At 37.8% G+C, this 19,090-nt stretch overlaps 1 protein-coding gene across 1 annotated transcript in view; it reads right to left on the reverse strand.

The window, feature by feature from the left end:
• Nucleotides 1-14,111: 14,111 nt before the first annotated feature.
• The window catches only part of LOC118020818 (diacylglycerol kinase beta-like), a 38,816-nt gene continuing 33,837 nt past the window's right edge, over nt 14,112-19,090 (reverse strand). Inside the window, exon 3 of the mRNA XM_035020663.1 lies at nt 14,112-15,947. Coding sequence (XP_034876554.1) covers nt 15,840-15,947 — 108 coding nt within the window. The 3' untranslated portion in view covers nt 14,112-15,839. The remainder of the gene's footprint in view (nt 15,948-19,090) is intronic.

Here is a 19,090-nt window from a genome sequence, read left to right on the forward strand (position 1 = left end):
AATAGAGCTACCCTATGATCCAGCAATTGCACTACTGGGCATTTACCCCAAAGATACAAAAGTAGGGATCCGAAGGGGTACGTGCACCCCGATGTTTATAGCAGCAATGTCCACAATAGCCAAACTGTGGAAAGAGCCAAGATGTCCATCGACAGATGAATGGATAAAGAAGAGGTGGTATATATATACAATGGAATATTATGCAGCCATCAAAAGGAATGAGATCTTGCCATTTGCAACGACGTGGATGGAACTGGAGGGTATTATGTTGAGCGAAATAAGTCAAAAAGAGAAAGACATGTATCATATGATCTCACTGATATGAGGAATTCTTAATCGCAGGAAACAGACTGAGTGTTGTTGGAGTTGGGGGTGAGGTGGGAGGGATGGGGGGACTGGGTGGTGGACACTGGGGAGGGTATGTGCTCTGGTAAGCGCTGTGAATTGTGCAAGACTGTTGAATCTCAGATCTGTACCTCTGAAACAAATAATGCAATATATTTTAAGAAAAAAAAAAAAGAAGAAGAAGAAGAAGAAGGTAGCGGGAGGGGAAGAATGAAGCGGGGGAAATCGGAGGGGTAGACGAACCATGAGAGACGATGGACTCTGAAAAACAAACAGGGTTTTAGAGGGGAGGGGGGTGGGAAGATGGGTTAGTCTGGTGGTGGGTATTGAGGAGGGCACATTCTGCATGGAGCACTGGGTGTTATGCACAAACAATGAATCATGGAACACTTCATCTAACACTAATGTTGTAATGTATGGGGATTAACATAAGAATAAAAAAAAAAAAACTCTGAAGAGTATAGGGATAGAGGGTACATACGTCAATATCACAAAAGCCATCTATGAAAAACCCACAGCAAATATCATTCTCAATGGGGAAAAATTGAGAGCTTTCCCCCTAACGTCAGGAACATGGCAGGGATGTCCACTATCACCACTGCTATTCAACATAGTATTAGAAGTCCTAGCCACAGTGATGAGACAACAAAAAGAAATAAAAGGCATCTGAATCAACAAGGAAGAAGTCAAATGCTCACTCTTTGCAGATAATATGATACTTTATGTGGAAATCCCAAAGGACTCCACCCCAAAACTGCTAGAACTCATACAGGAATTCAGTAAAGTGGCAGGATATAAAATCAATGCACAGAAGTCAGTAGCATTCCTATACACCAACAACAAGACAGAAGAAGGAGAAATTAAGGAGTCGATCCCATTTACAGTTGCACCCAAAACCATAAGATATCTAGGAATAAATCTAATCAAAGAGGCAAAGAATCTGTACTCATGAAAGAAATTGAGGAAGACACAAAGAAATGGAAAAATGTTCCATGCTCATGGACTGGAAGAACAAATATTGTGAAGATGTCAATGCTACCTAGAGCAAGCTATACATTCAATGCAATCCCTATCAAAAAACCATCCACTCTTTTCAAAGAAATGGAACAAATAATCCTAAAATTTTTATGGAACCAGAAAAGACCCTGAATAGCCAGAGGGATGTTGAAAAAGCAAAGCAAAGCTGGTGGCATCATAATTCTGGACTTCCAGCTCTATTACAAAGCTGTCATCATCAAGACAGTATGGTACTGGCACAAAAACAGACACATAGATCAATGGAACAGAATAGAGAGCCCAGAAATGGACCCTCAACTCTATGGTCAACTCATCTTTGACAAAGCAGGAAAGAATGTCCAATGGAACAAAGACAGTCTCTTCAACAAATGGTGTTGGGAAAATTGGACAGCCACATGCAGAAGAATGAAACTGGACCATTTCCTCACACCACACACAAAAATAGACTCAAAATGGGTGAAAGACCTCAATGTGAGACAGGAGTCCATCAAAATCCTAAAGGAGAACACAGGCAGCAACCTCTTCGACCTCAGCCAAAGCAACTTCTTCCTAGAAACATCACCAAAGGCAAGGAAGCAAGGGCAAAAATGAACTATTGGGACTTCATCAAGATAAAAGCTTTTGCAAAGCAAAGGAAACAGTCAACAAAACCAAAAGACAACTGATAGAATGGGAGAAGATATTTGCAAATGACATATCAGATAAAGGACTAGTATCCAAAATCTATAAAGAACTCATCAAACTCAACACCCAAAGAACAAATGATCCAATCAAGAAATGGGCAGAAGACATGAACAGACATTTTTCCAAGGAAGACATCCAAATGACCAACAGACACATGAAAAGGTGCTCAACATCGCTTGGCATCAGGGAAATCCAAATCAAAACCTCAATGAGATACCACCTCACACCAGTCAGAATGGTTAAAATTAACAAGTCAGGAAACTACAGATGTTGGCGAGGATGCGGAGAAAGGGGAACCCTCCTCCACTGTTGGTGGGAATGCAAGCTGGTGTAGCCACTCTGGAAAACTGTATGGAGGTTCCTCAAAAAGTTGAAAATAGAGTTACCATATTACCCAGCAATTGCACTACTGGGTATTTACCCCAAAGATACAAATGTAGGGATCCGAAGGGGTACGTGCACCCCAATGTTTATAGCAGCAATGTCCACAATAGCCAAACTATGGAAAGGGCGAAGATGTCCATCGACAGATGAATGGATAATGAAGATGTGATGTATATATACAATGGAATATTATGCAGCCATCAAAAGGAATGAAAGCTTGCCATTTGCAACGACGTGGATGAAACTAGAGGGTATTATGCTGAGCGAAATATGTCAATCAGAGAAAGACATGTATGTCTTCTAATATCCTTGCCATCTTGGAAAAATACATGGGTTAGAATATCTCATTGTTTAGTAGAGAACTTGATGCATTCAAAGCTTGTTTCACTGCATCCAGTCATTAAACAAATGGTTACTTATAATGGAGTTGGTGTAAGAAATAATGGATATGATCTCACTGATATGAGGAATTCTTAATCTCAGGAAAAAAACTGAGGGTTGCTGGAGTGGTGGGAGTGGGAGGGATGGGGTGGCTGGGTGATAGACTTTGGGGAGAGTATGTGCGCTGGTGAGTGCTGTGAATTGTGTAAGACTGTTGACTCACAGACCTGTACCTCTGAAACAAATAATACATTATATGTTAAAAGAAAAAATAAAAGGGGCGCCTGGGTGGCTCAGTCATTAAGTGTCTGCCTTCGGCTCAGGTCATGATCCCAGGGTCCTGGGATCAAGCCCTGCATCAGGCTCCCTGCTCCATGGGAAGCCTGCTTCTCCCTCTCCCACTCCCCCTGCTGGTGTTCCCTCTCTCACTGTATCTCTGTCAAGTAAATAAAATCTTTAAAAATAAATAAATAAAAGAAAAAAAAAGCAGGAAGGGAAAAATGGGGGGCGGAATCAGAGGGGGAGACAATCCATGAGAGACTATGGACTCTGAGAAACAAAGTGAGGGTTCTAGAGGGGAGAGGGGTGGGCAAATGGGTTACCCTCGTGGTGCGTATTAAAGAGGGCACGTACTGAATGGAGCCCTGGGTTCAAACAATAAATCATGGAACACTAAAAAAAAAAAAAAAAAAAGTGAGAGCTTCTTACAGCTCTAAATATTTTTTGATTCTGAAATGTACAAAGTGTAACTGGAACTAATTTAGAGAAATTAAACATATAGAAAATACTGTGCAGATAAAGATAAGAGAATGAAGACCATATTTAGATATATGAAATATCCATTACCAAGACACAAAAAGGACTAATTTAAAAATTAAAATGAGAAAGTATATTTAAATTTTTTCAAATTTGAAAAAGTTGAATTCTAAAATAACTCAAATTAAATGGAAATTCTAGTAATTTATAAATTGTTAAAAAAAATCAGAGGCTATTATGCTTTTCAAAAAATACAGCGATTAGAAACCAGTGGAAGGAGGCCACTGGGTGCCTCAGTGGGTTAATCCTTCGGCTCATGTCATGATTCTAGGGTCCTGGGATAAGCCTTGTGGCAGGCTCCCCGCTCAGTGCGGGGGAGGGGGGTCTGCTTCACCCTCTGCTCCCCCCCAGTCATGTTCTCTCTCTTTCTCTCTCTCCCCCCCCTCACTAATACATAAAATCAGAAGGAGAGGGGAGAAGGAGAGGGGAGAAGGAGAGGGGAGAAGGAGAGGGGAGAAGGAGAGGGGAGAAGGAGAGGGGAGAAGGAGAGGGGAGAAGGAGAGGGGAGAAGGAGAGGGGAGGGGAGAAAAGAAACCAGTGGAAGATGGAATTCTAAGAAGGAGAACTAGGAAGGCATTTTCCCGTGCCTACTCTTCCTTCTCTAAACTTGACAGGGGTTTTCAGTTTAGGAGCACTTATCAACTAGGAAAAAAACTAAAAATTAATGTAAAAACAAAGACCTCAGTTTATTCTTGAATTTACAAGTTTCCATGTTCTCAAAATTTAATATTAAGTGATTGTTTTCAAATAACTTTTATGTTTGCTGCCAAAGGATTATTTAGAAACCTAATTTATGAATTTATTAAGTAATAAAACATTTTTTACTTTAGAGTCACCACTGATCTTTCATCTACGTGATCAAAGGGAACCTCTATTTTGCCTATGTATTTTCTTAAAAGAAAGATAGGGTAACAATCGAATGGGCATTGTCCAATATTTTAATTATAAATGTTAATGTCTTGAAATTAATATAGGTTGTACAGGACTCTCCCATTCTTCAATTAAATTTTCTTTGCCAAATTATGTGTGAGGCAGCATGTACATATGTGTGAGTAAATGTGAGACAGAACTTGTCTCTTTTTTCCAGAAAGGTGTCTAAAAAGTAGAATATACATACTGAGAAGAAAAAAAAAAAATCTATGATAGAACAACTTTAAAAGAAATGCCAGATATTTAGAAGTACATACATTAAGGTAATCTAAAACATAAGCCAAAACCCAACTAATTCGTCACGGATGTGAAAATAGAGCTCACAGCATGTAGTTACCAGAGAGCATAGAAAAGTTACAAGCATGTATAAATATTTTGAAAATATTATTTAGCCCATCTGCAGATCTTTATAGATGCTAAGTGCTTCAAACTACAATTTTATCCATTATTTCTTACACCAACTCCATTATAAGTAACCATTTGTTTAATGACTGGATGCTTTGAATGCATCAAGTTCTCTACTAAACAATGAGATATTCTAACCCATGTATTTTTCTAAGATGGCAAGGATATTAGAGGATAAAGGAAATCTGAGGGCAGAGGCCTTGGAAATCCTTGGAGAGCTCCAAGTTGGGCTGAAAGTCTTCTAGATCAGCTATCATTCAACACCTTTCTCTATCAATCTGGTGGTGAGGGTCCATGCAGCACTACCACATGCTTAACTCCACTCTGGACCATAGGGTTTTGTTTGTTTTCAAGTAGGCTCCATGCCCAGTGTGGAACCCAGCATGGGGCTTGAACTCATGACCCTGAGATCAAGAGTCAGACGCTTAACCAACTGACCCACCCAGGCACTCCTCAACTGGGGTTTTTGCTAAGATATTGTTAAATGGACTTCTATTATTCTTGTCCTTTCTTTCCTCACTCAAAATAGCTTATTTTAATACAAGAGAGCAAAAACACATTCTCATGTAAGAATTTTAAAGCTATTCCTACCCATAGGAAAAATAATTCACTTTATTGAGTATACATTGTAATTTCTCTGTATTAGTAGTAGATTAATAGTATCTGTTGTAGAAAAAATGTTTACATCATGTGGTAGGATCAAGCAAAAGTAAACCAAACTAAAAGCAGATAGGTCTGAAAAAGTTCTAATGAGAGATAAAGGTCAAAAATTGTACAATACACTGGGGGTAGAAATAGAAGGTGAGTGAAAATTAAAGAAATAAATTGAATAGAAAAGATTTGGTGACTGATTAGCTAAGAAAGAGTGGGTCATGCTTCCATGAAGTGAAAAGCAAGTAACAGACAGGGAGGCAGGTGGTCATATGAGAATGTGGATGGGTCAAGAGTCAGGAACATTGCATATGTGGTGCCCATGGAATATCCAGATAGAGGTGACAGTGTATCCTTAGATACAGGTCTGCAGCTTGTAAGTGAGGTCCAGGATGTGGTCAAGGTCTGACTATGAGGCACTGTTTTCCCCCAAAGGATCTTCCAGAGTTCTGATTGCATAAGCCAGGAAGCTTGAGGGACTATTTTAAGTGACCCATTGCAAACCTGTGGTTTTACTTTAATATTTGTTCCATTTTAAAATGTATATGGATCTGTGTTGGTTTTTGCATTAAGTTTATTTTCCCCCCACAATCCTTAGTTAAATGTCAGGGGTCCCCGAAAATACTCACTGGCAGATTGTTATCTACCCTCTGGTAAGAAGCACGTAGGCAGTGAATGGTGAGAAGTACTTTGTGGAGAGTCAAGCCTGTATTCAATTCCTTGTTTTTAGCTGTCTATGCAGAGATTATCCTCAGCTCAATAAAAAACAGCAATATCATAATATATAAATAAATCACATACCACATTGGATTTGTTGTCCTTTTCCTTTCAGTGTAAAGTGGTAAAAGCCCTAAGTCAAAGTTGATTAGGGAAACTGAGTAGAGTAAGTAGAGAGCAAAGAGAAAAACAAAAAACAAAAAATTTCAAAGCTAATACTAACATGAAAGTTACTCCAGCTATAAAAATACTTGCTTGAAAGCATCCCACATATAATATAACCTCATGAAAATTTTTAATTAAAACAGATATTGCCACTTTAAATGGCTTACAGAAATGGTTTAATGGTTATTAGAATCTAGTATATAATCCACATGAAGACAATGGACTTTGTTTTATTCACAGATGTTTCCTGAGCTCATAGGCATTCAATAAACATAGTAAATTTGTTAAAGGAATCACTAAGAGATACCCAGTATTTCTATCTCTGTGTTTTGGCACACTTAATCTCAATTGAAATAATTCACATCAACGACTTATCTAGCCCAGAATGGAGTCACTTATGCTAAGCCCCACATCACCAAAATGAGACTTATAGTTTCAGCCTTCCCAGAAATGGAATCTTAAATCAATCAGCAATCGCCTGATCAGCACTAGTTACATAATCTGCCTGATAGACCCCTGCCATTCTCCTCCAAAGTGAAGTAACCGTACAATAACCAATCTGATTTTATGCCTCATATAATTTCCGTCTTGTTCCTGCTCTCTTCTGCCTATAAAAGTCTCTCATGTTATACAGCTCCTCAAGCTTCTATCTGCTGGATTGGATGCGGCCCAATTCTAATCAATTTTTGTTCAAATAAACTCCTACAATTTTTAATGAGTCTCAGTCTGTCTTTAATACCCTCTTAACCTCTTTAGCCATTTGATTTGCAAGCTTTTTTTTGACACAGGTCTCTTTGAAAGAGTAATAGGCTTAGGTGGGACCTTAATGCTGTCTTTGGGTTCAAACAAGGCTTCCTCAAAAGCAGCGCCTGAGACAAGGATTTGGCTGTTGGTAGTTTATTTGGAAGACAATGCCAGGAGACACAAGGGAGACAGAGACACAAGACAAGTCAAAAAAGGCCACATTAATGAGTGCACTACTAGGGCACAGTCCCACTAGGAAGCCTCTAAAAAATTCAGTGGACCATACCTCTGAATTGTCAAAGCTGTAAGAACAGGGAGACTGGGACATTTATCAGTGGGCTCTCATCCCCAGTTGGCTGAGGACTGAGCTGGGGGTATTATTCTGCCACATTTCAGGGTTCAACCTAGGCATACCCCAGCATGTTTGCTTCCTTGCAAAAGTTTTTTCAGAAGAGTGCTCTGTGTGTAGGAAACTTTCCATGGCTGCAGGTAAACTCAAGGTAGGATCGTGGGCAATATGGTTCTCTTACAACCAACTATGTTATGGAATTGCAAATCATCAATTGTTTTAAAGCTTCACATGGGCAATAGTAACTACTCCTACATTCTGTTCTTTAAAAAAAAATTTGGTTTTTTATTTTATCAATTGTAATATAAGGTAAATTCCCTTGAGAATATTTTTATATGACTGAATTTTGCAACAGTCTTTAACTTCTGATAATATGCTACCATTATACTGATTTTCCATTATACCCAAAACTAATGTTAAAGAAAAATTCTTGAATGACCCTTGTTAAAGTAGGGTGAGAATGACTTTATTCAAGTGGGGGAGGGGCGGCTATCAGAACAGGTGTAGGGACCACGGAAATGGAATTTGGCAGGAGAGAGAGAGAGAGGTTTCAACTCCAAACACAGCATGGTCAAGTGGGCATTAACAGCTAAGGTACAGTGTAGGGGGTCAGTGGATGGCAAATTATTAAAAGAAACAAGAGGGGCAAGAGTAACAGTTATCACCTGGGGATGGTGGAGGCTGAGAAGCCTGGTTAGATAGATACTGAAGGTGATCAGATACGGAGGATGGGGAACTCCAGCTAAACTGACTTAGGATTCCTGCTCAAATTGGACAATGCAGAGACCAAGAAGTCCAGAAGCTAAAGCCTAGATGAAACAGAGTTCAAGGGAGCCTGGTAGAGTGAAGTCAAGGACAGAATCTTTGTGACTCAACTGTACAGAAAATAGCGCTGAATTCATTTCTCCCAGGTGTGTGGATGGCAATAGAGTCTCTAATAGGTACCTTAAACTCACAATAGAAGGCTCTGGATAGGAAAAGGACTTGAGCTAAAGGTCTCAAGTTAAAGACATGCTAAGTTTTCATGTAGCTGGCAACCTTTCTGTATGATTCAGGGAAGTCTCATCTATGAACAAGATAAGAGGCCCAGAAAACCGTTTGCACTGTAAAGTATTTGCAAAGTACTCTAATTTTCCCCTCCAAACGCCTAGTAATTTACACGTAAGCCAGTTTAAACTCATTAGCATTTGCCAAGCACACACCTCTTCAAAAGCTTCAAAGGGGGATAGCAATCCAAATGGCCAAGTAGGGCTCTGACCCAGCATGTAGGGGCGGCTTCATTAGCTGGCTCTGTTCAGCTGTTGCCCCAGCTGAAGCTCAACTTGTGAAATGAATGCGCAGGAAAATGTGGGGCAGACATACATAAATAATTTAACTTGAGAAGATTACTCTAAACCTCTCATTTACAGTCACCTTTTATTATTTTCTTATTCCTACAGACTCAAGTAGAAAGTGTCCTAAGTGCCCCAGGAAGGGTAAAAAGCATTAATACAAGCAAACATCCAAAAAACTAAAACCGGGATTACATACATAATCTGAAAAAAATAAATTTTTGAGATTGTTGTCTTCAGCAGAATAAATGTCATCACAACAGAAGCTTTTATTTTTTTTCTCTTTTCCCCTATTAGAGCGCTATCAATCAAAAATGAATGAACTGGAAATAAAATCTCTCTCCCTTTCTCCACTCCTCATCAGTTTATCTACATGGGTCAAAGGTGAGGCCATGTGTACTGGATGTTCGAAATTCAAACGCATTTAAGGGAGGTTTAAGCAATTCAAATGCATTAAAGATTAAGCAACAGCACTTTTATTCTATTTTAAAAGGCATCAATGTTTCAGCAACAGCCCTGCACATGGTATTCTACCTTCCTACTTCCTTCTATTGGTTTTCGACTGCTGCGGTAACAAATTACCACTAATTTAGTGGCTTAAAAAACACAAATTTATTATCTTAGTACCGCAGCTCAGAAGCTCAAAATGGGTCTCACTAGGTTAAAATTAAAGCTTTTTGTTCCTTCTGGAGGTTCAGGAGGAAAATCCTTTTCCTTACCTTCTGCAGAGATCCCTGCTTTCTGTGGCTTGTGGTCTCCCTTCCGCCATCTTCAAATGAAGCAATATAGTATCTTCAAACCTCGCTCGGACTCTGACCTGTTCCATCTCTCTCGTCCACTTTAAAGGACCCTTGAGATTACATTGAGCACACCTGAATAATCCGGGCTGCTCTTCCGCTTGAACTCAGCTGATTAGCAACCTTAATTCTACCTGTAACCTTAATTCCCTGTGGCTATGTAACATAACATATTCAAACACTCCAAATATCAGCATGTGAACATGTTTTGGGGGCCATTATCCTACACAATATCTCCCCAGCCTTCCTTGGGAGAATAGAAGACAGCTATCCATGACTTCCAGCCCCACCAGGCACGCGGACCCTGTGCTGGCCCGGTGATAACCACTTGTGAGTTAAAGTGCATGCCATTTTGGCTACCGAATTAACCGAAAAGTTGGAAATGTTGTGCTCCTGCATGTGGGAAAATGACAAGAGGTGAGAAAGACATAAGAATGAACTGTAAGTTTATTCAGCCAAAGTGTGTAAGGGATAATAAAATAAAATTGTAAAAAAAAGTCATACTTTTATGATTTATTGAATAGACTATTTTTATATCATTTCTTCTGAAAGGAGTAATATACGTTTTATGGGAACTTGGGAATTTTGGTAGCTTGTATTTATTCGAAGATTATTGGATATCTTATAGGGATGGCCCCGGGGGAACAGCAGGGACTAGAACCCAGGGCTGGCTTTCACCTGACTCACCAGTTTAATGAGACAATCAGACAAGTAACCATTTAAAATACGGAGTGAAAAACTTTAGCATAGGAATCAGAGTATTAAAGGGGCACAACAGAGGCTCACCAGAACTACTCTCATGCATTCTGGACAAAGGTGGGTCCAGAAATCCTCCCAAACAGAAGTGAACCAACCCTTGAGAAAGGGAATGTGCCAGTGAGTATAAAATTTGCCGAAGTGTATAGCCATGAAAAAAACATGGCATATCTGGTGAAATGCAAGTAGAACGGTGTGGCTGGAACCAAGTTTGCACATGGGGTTAGGAGGAAAGTGGACAGAGGAAAGGTTAAGAAGATCCAGCTCATGAAAACCCTTTGCCTGAGGATTTTGGACTTCTATCATGTAAAACAGGGTGATGTGATGAGGAATATCATCTATTTCTAGAAAACTATCGTTGGTATTGTAGAGAAGGGACTGAAGTGGGGACGAAGAGGAGTCTTCTGCCGCTGCTGATAGAAAATGAGTTAGAGGGGCACCTGGGTGGCTCAGTCGTTGGGCGTCTGCCTTTGGCTTGGGTCGTTATCTCAGGGTCCTGGGATCTCAAGCCCCACATTGGGCTCCCTGCTCACCGGGAAGCCTGCTTCTCCCTCTCCCTCTGCTGCTCCCCCTGCTTGTGTTTTCTCTCTCTCTCTGTCTTAAAAAAAAAAAAAAAAGAAAATGAGTTAGAAAGTTATTTCTACTTAAATCCTCACAACAACCCTGATACAGGGCCTGTATTTCTGTCTATTGTACGGATGAGAAGACTGAGGCGTAGAGAGATTAAGTAACTCTCCTCTGAACTACATTCTGTCAAATGTGCAACTAGGATTAAAGTTGACACCTCGGTCCTCTTACAGCTCCCAGAGGCAGATTCACCTTAAAGTTGTCAAGCTGAATCTTCTAGTTTCTGACTGGCATGGGCCCATTCCAAAACTTGATGAAGAGAAGGAGGAAGCAGCATTCTGGTCAGTGACATGGCAGTGTCGTAGAGTGCTGTCCTGGCTCCGGGGGCCACCACATCCACGGGGACACCACCCAACACCTGGGGTAGCCAATCTTGACCTCAAGTAGAAAAAACCCAAAGAATTACTGCCCTTTATCTGCTGTAACCCCTTTGTAAAATATTGGATCCCCAGTCAATGCCCAGGAGAGATTTGCTGAAGTCTGCTACACAAAATGAAATTCAAAATGGGTTTCATCCAGAAAATTTGGTTTAAGTCCTCCCAGAACCCCTGACCCCATCTTTCAGTCTCCAAAATTCTGTCAGCCAGTGTGTTGGTGTTCCTGGGATCTCTGAAATTGCTGGAATAACGTTCACAGCAGCAACCCAGGGGCAAAGCAGCACAAAATAGAATGGCTCCATTCTTTTTTTTTTTTTTTTAAAGATTTTATTTATTTATTTGAGACAGAGAATGAGAGACAGAGAGCATGAGAGGGAGGAGGGTCAGAGGGAGAAGCAGACTCCCCGCTGAGCAGGAAGCCCGATGCGGAACTCGATCCCGGGACTCCAGCATCATGACCTGAGCCGAAGGCAGTCGCTTAACCAACTGAGCCACCCAGGTGCCCCGGAATGGTTCCATTCTTAATGACAGAATTCAGTCCCCAAATGCCCAGACTCCTTCCTCCCTGACAGAAGACAGAGATCCAGGGGGTAGACTGATGGCAACTGCTTGAAAAGTTCATGTATGGACCAAATCTGGCCAAAATGGCAGGAAGGAATGACACTTAATTGAGTGGTTAACACTTTTATTTCAAAAAGCACGATATTGGATATAACACTTTCTGAAAAATAATTAATAAGATACTGTAATTAAATGAATTCTCTGTTTTTAAACACAATAAGGGTATATAGAATCCCTCAGTGTGAGTTTATTCAAATTTTATTTAAATAGAATGCAACTTAGTCGGGAGACTAAAGGGGCGATTTCTGCCTGTCACAAAATAAAAGCTCTTTTGTGGGTTTTGTTTGTTTATTTATTTATTTAAATTTTACATCCTTAACATATATTACAAGGGCTTCATTGTTTGGTTTAGATATACATATTGTATTTGAATAATTGTTGGGGAGTTCTATGTGCCATGAAAGGTACATTTTCCTTTTTATAATCAATAAACAATAAACTGACACAAAAAGGAATGGAACCATTTAAAAGTTTTGTCTCATTCACGTAGAATACAGTCTGAAATTCAAAACAGATTCTCCCTTGAAAACTGCAATTATTTCCCATCCCCCTAAAAAAGAACAAAATGCAGAAACATATACACAATTCATCAGATTTAAATTTCTATCTGCAGTAGACTACACTAAACAGCTGAGCCTTCTGCTTTGTTATGGCTATAGTCACAGAGATAGTTTAAACATGAAAACTGTTTTAAAAGTTTGTTTTCTTCACCTTCTACAGGATACCTTCTTTCTCCACAAATACATTGACCAGCACTTTTTGCATTGAATACACATGGTATACACATTTATGTGGAAAAATACACTTATGTCCTTTAAAATTTCAGGATCCACATAGACATCTCCATTCCTACTGGAAGCTTGGATAGCCAGGATTCTCCTGGAATGTCTGTTTATCAACTCGGTGTATTGCACTATTGAGCAAAATGCATATCTCTTTTCCCCTGTTCCTCTGACCCCTGCAAGTCCAGGGTTAATTTTTTACTTTAGGGTTTCATCTACTTAAAACTTTGTACTATGATGTCTACTATATTTAAAGAGGTTGACCCGACAACTCCAACACCCACACATGGAGAAGAAAAAATTCCATCTTGAAAAGCTAACATTTGTTATTCAATATTTTAATATACCATATAACTTTCCGTTTAGAATTTTCCTTAAAATATATATGCTTCACTTGAGGCTGCCATAAAAATGGAAAGAATATCTTCTCTGATTTTAAAACCATCAAAGTCTGTTTTGTTTTGTTTTTTAAACTACTTTCCAAACCCCAGGAGTAGTGTACTTGAAGGGCAAGCATGTCAGCAGCTTTAGAAAATGAGTTGAAGGCAGTCACATTTGATCCCTATTTGAACATTTATTATTTGTACCAATGAATTCTGACTGAAAATGTAACTACTATTATCACTAATTATAATTCTGTAGCTACACCGATGTAAATGCATCCCTTGATCTCAACTGTGGAAGTCTGATAGGCAGGTTGTTTGATTCGTCCTATCCCACTGTCTCCTCAGTAGCTTTCCACTGCACAGATTGTTAAGAATGATTCACAAACTGTTGCTGCCTTCACACAACATACTATAAAAGGTAGCGAAGACATAATTATATGTGTACTGCACATAAAATAATTGGTGGCTTCAGAATATGTTTTGATACAAAGCCTGCCTGCCCATTGTAGAAAATTGTGTCAATTTATGTAAAAATATTTATTACCTGTAACCATAGATACACGAAATCAATGTGTGTGTTATGTAACATTATGTCAGTAATGCATTTGTTACTGTTTAGAGATTTCTTTTGCTCCAGATTACTGCTCTGCCAAATAACTTTTTTTTTTTTTTAATTATACTAGGGCAAGTGATTACTGTGCCACATTTGCAATTGTAATGATAATTTTCCTGGGAATGCTAAATTATGTCTTAATTTTATTCAAAAGCTTTTATTTTCAGACCAATTAAACTTATTGTTGATTGATATTTACCATCTAATGTTCCTGGAACACTAAAATAATACGCTTTATACATAATCTTCCATTATAGTACATTGCTTGAGAGTAGCTATTTGATATAACAGCATTCAGTTGAGTTTTCAAACCAAAGAACAAAAATTATAGCAATTTCACTTGAAATCCATAAATCCATGCACAGGAGTGTGTTCAACAGAATCACTAAATGCTATTTGTTATTCAAAGATGAATGAATCAATAGAAAAACAGAACTGATAAATCATTAGTACTTTAGTGCAGAGTGGAGAGAAAAACTAATAAATCATGCATTTCAAGCACTTGTTTTCCTTATGGCATGTTTAAAAACATAAAACATGCAATGATGAGATGCAGGTCAATATGAATGAACAATACCCAAACTAGTCAGAACAGCATTTCATTTTATAATCATAGATTTAATGAAACACTAAGAAAAGTACATATTCCATGATTTCTTTAAACAGAGACTCCAACCATACCATGAATACCGTAAATGACAATTTGGGCCATCATTTCCAAATAAACATTTGAAATGCCATAGAGATAGGAGTGGCCTAGGCTGACGGGAGAGGATTAATTGCATGCGTGATTTGCTTCGGTGAGCTTGATATTTCTTACAGGTATCAATTTATACTAGAACAAAACTGATACAATCATTTACTTTCTCAAGTTCACTTAACTGATCCATTAAAAATTACAGATGCCTATATTTATAAATGACCAAAAAAAGCTAGAAATCAGCGAATTGAGCTTTGACTGTGTTGTATGGCCTATTGTCTGCATAAGGTGAGAACTTTAATTATAATTAATGGGTAATTCACTCTCTTTCCAGAGTTTAAGTCATCAAAAAATTAATCATAAGAACCATAAATTTTCTCCACAATGCTAATTAATTATACATGAACCCACTTCTCTCAAGCATCTTTTTCTGAATCTTTGGTGGGAGATAGTATATTAGGCACATAGTTTAAAACAGCTATTTGGTTAACTGGTGTGGTTATGAATTTTCTTCTAGATCCACATGCAGAAAGGAATAAGGCTTGTCATATTACCACAATTTAACTGCCAAGTAACTTATTTCTGTTTTCACTTATTTCTGGAATTAAAAACAAAGTGAAACAAAATAAAAATCACTTTTCTATTTTTTTTTAGCACAAGAAAACTTTATACCTGAAATTTTAAAATCCACTCAGAAGCATCAAGATGTTGAAGAAAAACTATTTAGATACAGCGAGGTATCATAGACAACTATTTAATAAAATCTTCCAATTAAAAGTTTCTTCTCAAGTAATAGTTCAAAGGTCATTGAGACACTGATTCTAAAAGGGAAAAGTATCGCAATCTGTGGTTATGATCATCGTAGCATTACTGATTAGTGCTTATCAATAATTGGGATCACACGGAGAATCACGTTTCCCATGGTATTTCCTTTTATGGCTCACAGATTTCTCTCACAGGTTAGTAAATGGAAACTGGGAGAGGAATGGATGGGGGACATAAAAATCTATGGGAATGCATGCAACAAAAATATGCAGTACCACTTCATGTAAACTTCTGCCTTCTTCATGCAAAGATGCCTATAAAAACTGAGACAAATTTTCTAATAGCTGAATTTTACATTAGCTCAGTAACAAAAACTGTTAAACCAATTCCATGATTTTGCATGAGCAAGAGAATTGAAATGGTTCAAAGATTTCCAGCATAAGTTTCCATGGACCAATTATGCTAATAAGATCTCGAAGAATAAAATGAGACAGGTTTATTCCTTGCTTCGGTTTCTTGTTCTTTTGACGAGGGAGCAGAACAACCCGGTTTTTGGAGGAGGACCCATCAGCATTGGGGCTTGGTTCTTGTGTGTAATTTTTATCTAGAGAAAGAAAGAGAAAGAGAGTAATCTCCAGGTATAATACCGACTTCACAGAATCTCTGTTAAGGTTAATATTCTATGAGCTACTGGAACACCACGAGGGTAAAATGCAGCTTCAGAGTTTTCATTACTTCAAAAATATTTTTAAGGAAGACAAGAATTGCATTTAAGCCATATTCTAATGCTCAATGTATTAACAAAAAATAAAAATTGACTGAAATCACATTTTAAATATCATGTTACCTCTAACCTCACTTGTGGTAACAGCCCAAAACTCTTTGTTTCAGCCACATGATTATCTAGTATAATTCACTGACTATTTAAAGCAGGAAAGGATGCACCATTCCAGTATTCAGAATCCTAGTTACAGTCCAACATCAAGATGTACCGGGGATCAAGGCAAGCCTTATTTATCTTGTTAATCAGATTGTTTCTCTCTTTCCACATGAACTGCAAGGTTTAATTTCAAAACAGTCATTAGGAATGAAAGTCAAAAGTTAACGTGCAAAAAAGGTCAGAAATGATGAACTAGCTTTCTAATTTGTTAATTAATTGGTAATAGAATAGAATCAAATATTGAAAAGCCTGCTTAAAACACTGTGAGAGACTGTTCTAAAGCTACTCGTTTTGATTTCTTTGATATAAAACTACGAATCACCTTAAATGAGACAACCTTAAAGTAGATTATGTCTGCAATTTTCTCTAATTCAAGTCTAAATTAGAGAAGACATTTTATGAATATATGCTATGCTCAAAGCTAATTGAAAGCAATTATCAAAGTGGCATTTTGTCTGTGACTTTAAGATACATTGTAAGATAATAAATGATTCTCATTATGTAATAAAAAGGTCACATCTTGCCTTTGGGCTAGTGATGCTAGGAGTTTTTCAAAAGCAATCTGAGACATTTTCTTTAGAGAACTGCGACTAATACAAGAACCATCGCTTATTAAATATCAGTTGTCACCTGCACAGCACCCGCATCAGAGATGAGTATTTCTTTCAAAAAGAAACACCACCTCATTAAAAGCTGCAAAAATATATCTCTTAAAGTGCATCCCTGACATTTTCAAGTTAAAATGAATATCCTTCACTTGTCATTCACTAATAGCAATAAAACAAAACAAAAAAATGTATGTCACGTGGACAGGATCATTAAAATCAGCACTGGGGCTTTTGGGAAATGGAGATTCACTTCACAGTCTAGAAAGACAGAAGTATGTCAAAAACCTGGAAAAATGAACAACTTTATTTAAGTCTGTTGGAATCAGGTTATTCTGGGAAGATTCAGTGTTCTTCTCTTTACTGTAAAAATAAATTGCACCAGTAAAAGGCCAGTAGGCTAAGCCAGCCCCAAACTCTCTGAATGTATGATTTTATTTTATTTTTGTTATCTTATGAACTGTGGAATTGATAGCTGGATAGTTAAGATCCCAGAATGTGCACATCTTTAGAGATTGAAAAAGATCTCTACCAGATGTTCTCTCTTAATAAATTCAGTTTTAGATTATGCCATGAATTTTTAAATCCCCCTGAACCCTAGGTTTGTATCATATCTAATACAGCATCATTCATTCATTTATTCATTTCATAAAATTTATTGCACCCCTACTATGCTTCAGACACCCTCCCAGGAACTTTTAATGAATAATGCACAATCTATGCTCCCAAGAAGTTCTAGTCAAGTAGGAAAAAGAAATTTAACAGGCATGTTCAACCTATCATAGAACTGAAATAGGAGGTTAAGCAGAAAGGCACTATTTTTTAATGATGAAGATAAAAGGGACTTTTTTTACACAAAAACACAATGTTTAAATGAATGCTTGGGGAAGAAGTTATCACATATTACTTATATGATAACCTTAGATTCAAATAGAACATTAGCAGCTAAAGTAAGAAGATACATATTTCTGACTCACAGTTGCTGGACTAAATTCTTTGGAGGGTATGAATAGTATTAGGACATTTTGGAAAATAAGTTCATTATTAGCAAATTATTGTTAAGACTTTGGAAGAAATACATCATTCTACTTATATAAGCTTAATAATAATTTATGACTAAGTGTAACCATAGTACCACAAATTATTGGCAATGAGATTTTGTTCACTCTGTTATTTCTGCATTTGAAATTTTTTTTTTTTTTTGATCATGGCTATCTTTATACTGGCAATTCTTTTTTGAAAAAAATAACATGTTGCTATTCCTTCATTCAGTGCTCTTAATACAACGAGATCCTTAATCCATGTTATTATTGTGGAGTGCTAGTTTTCAGATTCTAAGCAAGATGACGGCCACTCCTGTTCTTAAAATTATCTAAAACCTGTCCTTTTGGTTGTTTGATCATGCCTATGGTCTAAGTATACAACTCTTTCTTTAATCTAACATTATTTCCATAAAAGATTAAATCTTTATCTTTATTGTCTATTGTTTATGAAAATGAAAAACAACTGGCTGTGTTTTCCTTTTAGCGGAGATAACATGACGGAAACTAGCATTCAGGAAATGCCTATTACGTATCTGGGCTCTTTGCATAGGTAATCTCACTGGATAATTAAATGTCCTTGTGTATTTGAGCATAAGCAAAAAGGACTCCATTAAGGATGGGAATAATTCCAGTTCAAGTGAGTTAATGGTGTGGTCACAGAAAGTCCAATGTAGGCTCCAGAAAGCTGTAGAGACTTAATTAAGAGTAAGTTTAGGTTCAGACTGCCCATGTGAGGGAACCTGGTTAAGAGGGCATCTCCAGGAATGGAATAATGATTCAGATGCCTATTTTGTATACATTCTACACTTTTTGTCTTAAAGATTTTATTTATTTATTTGAGAGAGAGAGAGAGTGTGTGTGTGTGTGTGTGCACACAGGCACGAGTGAGGGGCCTGGCAGAGGGAGAGGGAGAATCTCTCTCTCTCTCTTTTTTTTTTTTTAAGAGGGAGAATCACAAGCAGACTCCATGCGATGTACAGAGCCCAACCAGGGCCTTGATCCCATGATCCTGAGATCATGACCTGAGCCAAAATCAAGAGTCAGATGCTCAAGTGACTGAGCCACCCAGGCACCCCTACATTCCATACTCTTGTATTATTTTATTTATTTATTTATTTATTTATTTATTTATTTATTTATTTATTTATTTATTTATTTA

This window comes from Mirounga leonina, unplaced genomic scaffold (assembly GCF_011800145.1).
Source record: "Mirounga leonina isolate KUSES-001 unplaced genomic scaffold, KU_Mleo_1.0 Mir_174, whole genome shotgun sequence".
NCBI classification, from domain to species: Eukaryota; Metazoa; Chordata; class Mammalia; order Carnivora; family Phocidae; genus Mirounga; species Mirounga leonina.